We start from the raw sequence: 7132 nt of genomic DNA, 5'->3' as shown, positions 1-7132 counted from the left end.
CCCGCCAAGTTTTCATCTGGATAATCTGGCCCACGCAAGAAAGCAGTTGAAGAGCCCAGAACTAATGACATATCGCTACATATTAAGATGGGATAGGAGAAAGTATTTCAAAATCGAAAAAAATTACATCAGCTCATTTTTGATAAGTATCTACCAATGATATATCTGTAAATGCAAAAACAAAATACCGCAGTCGATGCCCGCGAAAAACATTTTTACACTTGTAATTTTTATTGTTTTTTCTTCAAGATTACAGATTATTGCTCATCTACCATCACTTGCAATATTTAAACAGTTTTGACAACTCATCATTAGAGACTTTCTTATTCATAGTGAAGATTTACAACAATAAATACAGACATTGTAGTTCCTTAATGTCAATGCTCATTCTCAACAAGAGGTGCTGGTGTTGATTCCATATGCTCCATGTCGCCACATTGTTAACTGCGATACAGCAACGAAACCCAGGCCTCCAAAGGCATCCGTTTTTGCACACATGAGCCTCTTTAAACACACTAACATGCACACATTTATCCTTGCGCACCAGTTTAAACAAAAATTAAGACAATGGGTTTAACATTTAAACCAGATGTACACTAACTAGTGTGCTTCAGAACAGGGACTGTGTGTTAAAAGTTAGCAGATAAAGACAATGATTGAAAAAAAGATGAGGGATATTGTGGGGATATTGGGTGTCAATATATTTACATTAACACTAATGTAGACTCTGGACACAAACCTAACAACGTAATAAGAACAATAATTTAACACGCTTTGTGTTTGCAGAGAAAGTTTAAAATGCTGTAGACTAAGTTTAGGACATCTTGAGCAGACCAGGTAGTCTCGTGAAAAAATGCAACACTGATATATGCCTTTAGGGTTTTGTTAAAGGGATAGTTCACCCAAAAATGAAAATTATATCATTTACTCACTTTCATGCCATCTCAGACGTGTAGACGTGTTGGTCCATACGATGCAAGTGAATGGTAACCAGACCTGTCAAACTCCAAAACTCACATTAAGGCAGCATAAAAGTAATCTATACGACTTCAGTGGTTTATGTCTTCTGAAGCGATGCAATCACTTTGGGTGAGAAACAGATAAATATTGTAGTCCTTTTTTATTTTAAATCTCCACTTTAACTTTCAGAATTTGAAAATGTGAAAGTGAAAGTGGGGATTGATCATAAAAAAGTACTTAAGTATTCATCTGTTTCTCACCCACACCTATTATATCGCTTCTGAAGATATAGATTTAACAACTGGAATAATATGGATTAACTTTATGCTGTCTTTATGTGATTTATGGAGCTTGAAAGGTCTGGTCACCATTCACTGGCAATGTATGGACCAACAGAGCTGAGATATTCTTCTAAAAATCTTTGTCTTCTGCAGTAGAAAATCATACACACCTGGGACCGCATGAGGGTGAGAAAATAATGAGAGAATTTTCATTTATGGGTGAAATTTACCTTCAAGTTAAAATAAGTAGCCCATAGTTTGAAAGGGTGTCGGTAACTGTACTGTAATGTGTTATGCTACAAAGGGACCATGAGTGCTATCATAACTCAAAAGAACTTTGCTTTGCAGGCATTCCTTGGGCTAATTCACATTTTACCAACACGACAGAGAAATTCCTGAGCAAAGGAAAGTGACACCACATTAAAAAACAAATGGAGAGTCATTTTGATTCCCTTTATGACAAGCACAGACGACAAAGAGGGGATAAATATCTGCCATAGAGGCGTTTAGAAATATAGTAAAACAAAGGTCCCAATTTTATTATATTTGAATATCCCAGTAACAAAGGCAGCTTTTGCTCCACAGGCCTGCATAAAGCAAAACCACAGCACTTCCTTCAAGATCTTTCCTTCTAATCTCTAAAATGAGTACACAGTTGGTCTTGGCATTAGTTAACATGCACATATTTTTCCCATTGTGTTCCAGACTCAATCTGCGGAGGACCTGGAAAAAACTTGGTACCGGATTAATTGTACATTTGGTATCTCATTGATATAAGCTCTACTTCACAGTATATAAAACAAGGGTTTCAAGAAATGTAATATTACACTAGAGAATCATAACATTTCATTGCTTATTTTATAATGACAAAAGATTGGAGTTCATAAGAACAAAAATTAATGGCAGAAGATTAAAAAAAAAAAAAACATTTGTATAAATATCTTAATATACACCCCTGTGATTACACAGCATTGTTTCAGCAATAATGTGGATAGATTGAGAGCTTCAATTTCTAACAAGAATACTGGCATCATTTTAGCAGTTGAAAACAGTGTTGAAAGAGCAAGTTGCATTTGGGAGGAAGAGTTTTGTTGCTGATGCCTGAGCCAATGAGGCGATTAGTTTCCAGTCTGAGTGAACGGAGGAGATAAGCCCCGCCCCCGAATCGTTCACAATCCAGTTAAATGTCTGCTTTTATTTAGAACCAAGAGCATTTAGAATGCAAAATGTTAAAATTTGTTTGTAAAAATTAATACAAGTTTTAAAAAACAATCAGGAAAAGAATTTTGAATAGTGTGCTCAACTAAAAGAAAACAACAATTTGAACCCCTGCGCCCAACTGTTATTCTGTCCCACCCACCATTTCGTATAAAGGAAAAAAAACAAAAAAAACAAATCACATGTAGAAAATAAAAACAGGACCTGTGGCATGTCCATGACTGAATCATCAGGTATAATCACGCATTTTTAGTTTAGTTATTTTTTTTGTTTTTTTCTGCCACATCTTAATAAAGGTTAAACAATAAAAGATCTCTAAATGAATTGCGTACAACTGACACATGAAGCTAAGAAAAGATGAAACATTGAAATCTCCATGGAAACGTCGCTAAGTTGCACCACTGGCAGTAGCAGCTCGTTAAATGTTAGCCATGTTATTCTAGCGTAAAATAAATAAATACTGCCGTAGCACTAATTAGCCATGCCTTCACCCCCAACCAATCAGCTCAGAGCTTCTACTTCCCCTCCAAAGGCAGACTCTAACACAGGTCTAACTCGCCTTAGTCTGTATGGATTATGGAGTCTTGGTAATTTCTTTAGTCTTCGTTTCCCATCCGTGAATGGGTTTAGTACCTACAACAAAATATTACAACCATTTTTAAACAAAATATTAAAGACAGACTGAGGAGTTTTTTTTTTTAAACAACTTTAACGTGATGGTTTATCAAACAGCTTCTGACCTGTAGTAGTTTGGCTTAAAGGGTCCGTTCTTGTTCAGGCCGAGGTATTTGGCCTGTTCATCAGTCAGTTCAGTCAAGTGTGCATCAAATGTATGGAGATGAAGGCTAGCCACATATTCATCTGCAGAAACAACAGTTTAACATTTATTCTTTGCTTAGTGGACAACTACTCTTTTGCAGGGTATTACTACAAATCACACACCAGGAGAAAAGTCACACCACCTTGAAAAAGGTTAAATGTGCACAGAAACTACAGAATTTGCTCTTCACTGATGTCATTTATATTTCAAAAGGTCACATTTAAAAAGACAAAAGTGTGATTGTTCTATCTAATGGTACAAATAGTTGTAAAATAGTTTTTAAAAAAACAAACAGCAAAATAATTATTTGGATAGTGTGATCAACAAAGAAAAAAACTATTTGAACCCCTGCGCTCAACCGAGAACTAAAGAATTTGCACTTAACTGTTCATACAGATGTTATGCATAATTCAGAGATCACATTTAGAAGACAAAAGCTATCCTAAACAGTGTATTTGGAATATCTAAAAGTCTATGAGGATTCATTAATGTATAGTTGGTATAATTAGTCCCCCAAATTCATGTGGAAATTATCCAGTGCACTTTTTATCTAGCTTTAAATACAATACCATCCTGGAAAGTTAACTTCTGGCCTATTTAAAATTGCTTATAAATCTCTCATTATGCTATATTATTACCAAATATTGGATTAGATCATTTTGTCAACTTTTCTTTCAATTACCACAGGTTTTGTATTTCTATTTAGAACATACTAATCGTAGGCCTCCTTGACCTGAGCTTACGCACCTACTTTTGAGTGAAAAAAATCATTATTTGTGGATAATTTTGGCATTATTAAATAAAATATGAAAACGTGCTGTACTATATATCACACTAGTGTGCTTTAAATGTTTAATCAGGAAGTTTGTTTTAAAATGCTTTTATTTTGTACAAAATGGCACAAAGTCACACTTGTGGTGTTCCCGGTCAAAAATGACCGGCCACTGAAAATTGGGGAGATCAAAATAAGAAAATAAATTAAGTGTTCAGGAGCATGCTCATCCATTAGATGAGCACATATGTGCATGTGTGCTTGCAAACAAAGGCCTTGGACTTTCATTCACAAACACACATTCACAAACCACAAAAACCAACTCACCTGAACTTTCTTTGCCCCACAGTGACCCCTCTCCAGTAGAATCTTGGGTAATACTTTCTATGTAGCCCATATTTATAATGCATTGTAAAGCATTATACATGCATTATACTGTATTCATAATGTCTCGTAATACACCTTATAATAAGTTATTACTTCTCATAAATAATTAGAACTACAGTTATAATACATTATAAGACTTTCCCTATTCATAGTTATAATTTAGAGTATAATACACTATAACACAAGCAAAATCCAATTTTAACACAGCAGAAGTTAAGAGTTAATTGTATAAGTGCGGTATAGTGTAAACAGTCCAAAGGCTTTCTGACGTGATCATATTATATGGGGTATTTGCCTGCTTTAAGTTACAAAATCAATCTTCTTATAAACGGCCATAACATAAACTTGTAACATACAATACATTACAAGTCAAACATATACATTGGATGATTTTTATAAAATAAGCCTCCAAATAAGATGCACAAACATAATGTATTGAATAGTCCAGAATAGATTCAGAATCAATATACTTTTATTTATTATTCTTGGGTGTGTTTACACCCAAGATTGACTACATGTGTGATTAACATAAAAAAAAATGTTCTCAAGAGTTTCTGATGTATTTTAACCTTTTCAAGTGTTACATTTAATGTGTGTTATTTTGTATTTTGTGCATGTGTAATGTACAGGTGCATCTCAATAAATTAGAATGTCGTGGAAAAGTTCATTTATTTCAGTAATTCAACTCAAATTGTGAAACTTGTGTATTAAATAAATTCACTGCACACAGACTGAAGTAGTTTAAGTCTTTGGTTCTTTTAATTGTGATGATTTTGGCTCACATTTAACAAAAACCCACCAATTCACTATCTCAACAAATTAGAATATGGTGACATGCCAATGAGCTAATCAACTCAAAACACCTGCAAAGGTTTCCTGAGCCTTCAAAATGGTCTCTCAGTTTGGTTCACTAGGCTACACAATCATGGGGAAGACTGCTGATCTGACAGTTGTCCAGAAGACAATTATTGACACCCTTCACAAGGAGGGTAAGCCACAAACATTCATTGCCAAAGAAGGTGACTGTTCACAGAGTGCTGTATCCAAGCATGTTAACAGAAAGTTGAGTGGAAGGAAAAAGTGTGGAAGAAAAAGATGCACAACCAACCGAGAGAACCGCAGCCTTATGAGGATTGTCAAGCAAAATCGATTCAAGAATTTGGGTGAACTTCACAAGGAATGGACTGAGGCTGGGGTCAAGGCATCAAGAGCCACCACGTGTCAAGGAATTTGGCTACAGTTGTCGTATTCCTCTTGTTAAGCCACTCCTGAACCACAGACAACGTCAGAGGCGTCTTACCTGGGCTAAAGTCCTCTTTTCAGATGAGAGCAAGTTTTGTATTTCATTTGGAAACCAAGGTCCTAGAGTCTGGAGGAAGGGTGGAGAAGCTCATAGCCCAAGTTGCTTGAATGTGATGATTTGGGGTGCAATGTCATCTGCTGGTGTTGGTCCATTGTGTTTTTTGAAAACCAAAGTCACTGCACCCGTTTACCAAGAAATTTTGGAGCACTTCATGCTTCCTTCTGCTGACCAGCTTTTTAAAGATGCTGATTTCATTTTCCAGCAGGATTTGGCACCTGCCCACACTGCCAAAAGCACCAAAAGTTGGTTAAATGACCATGGTGTTGGTGTGCTTGACTGGCCAGCAAACTCACCAGACCTGAACCCCATAGAGAATCTATGGGGTATTGTCAAGAGGAAAATGAGAAACAATAGACCAAAAAAATGCAGGTGAGCTGAAGGCCACTGTCAAAGAAACAGTGGCAGTGCCACAAACTGATCACCTCCATGCCACGCTGAATTGAGGCAGTAATTAAAGCAAAAGGAGCCCCTACCAAGTATTGAGTACATATACGGTAAATGAACATACTTTCCAGAAGGCCAACAATTCACTAAAAATGTTTTTTTTATTGGTCTTATGATGTATTCTAATTTGTTGAGATAGTGAATTGGTGGGTTTTTGTTAAATGTGAGCCAAAATCATCACAATTAAAAGAACCAAAGACTTAAACTACTTCAGTCTGTGTGCACTGAATTTATTTAATACACAAGTTTCACAATCTGAGTTGAATTACTGAAATAAATGAACTTTTCCACGACATTCTAATTTATTGAGATGCACCTGTATATAATTTCCAGAATGACTTGTAATGTCTTATAACCACTGTTGTTTATAAGACATGGCTTTTGTCATTTTCCTTAAAAGCATACCTATTATATATATATTACAAATATATATAATGCATTATAACCTCTGGAGATAAAATTGGATGTTGCTTGTGTTATAATGCATTATACTCTAAGGTATAACTATGAATAGGTAAGTATTATAATGAATTATAATTGTGGTTACGATTATTTATGAGAAGTTATAACATATTATATGGTGTATTATTAGACATTACTAATGCGTTATAATGCATTTTAAATATGGGCTTCATAAAGTGTTACCAAATCTTTCTTTCATCGCACCTTTCAGACAAAATATTATGACAATGTGTTTTGGAATTTTCATGCTCTTACAAAGAAGCAGATCAATAGCTGCTTTTCCTCTATCGGGCCTTTGCAAGCCAGGGCTATCAACTGGCCAGCCGGCGCCAGTAGCTGGTGCCAATGTCACACTTCGCCCATTTCACAAGCAAGGGGAGCTCAAGCTGAGGTATCATGTTATCTAGTTATCTAGAATATTGAGT

At 35.6% G+C, this 7132-nt stretch overlaps 1 protein-coding gene across 1 annotated transcript in view; it reads right to left on the bottom strand.

Annotated features, from left to right (window-relative positions):
- Positions 1-210: 210 nt before the first annotated feature.
- The window catches only part of LOC127435028 (putative adenosylhomocysteinase 3), a 57567-nt gene continuing 50645 nt past the window's right edge, over positions 211-7132 (bottom strand). Inside the window, exons 16-17 of the mRNA XM_051688144.1 lie at positions 3200-3320; positions 211-3092 (exon numbers count right to left, since the gene is read on the bottom strand). Of these exons, the coding sequence (XP_051544104.1) occupies positions 3086-3092; positions 3200-3320 (128 nt within the window). The 3' untranslated portion in view covers positions 211-3085. The remainder of the gene's footprint in view (positions 3093-3199; positions 3321-7132) is intronic.

Source organism: Myxocyprinus asiaticus, chromosome 45, assembly GCF_019703515.2.
Source record: "Myxocyprinus asiaticus isolate MX2 ecotype Aquarium Trade chromosome 45, UBuf_Myxa_2, whole genome shotgun sequence".
Lineage (NCBI taxonomy): Eukaryota > Metazoa > Chordata > Actinopteri > Cypriniformes > Catostomidae > Myxocyprinus > Myxocyprinus asiaticus.
Note: the sequence above shows the minus strand (reverse complement) of the source record. Positions and strands in the feature narration are given on the sequence as shown.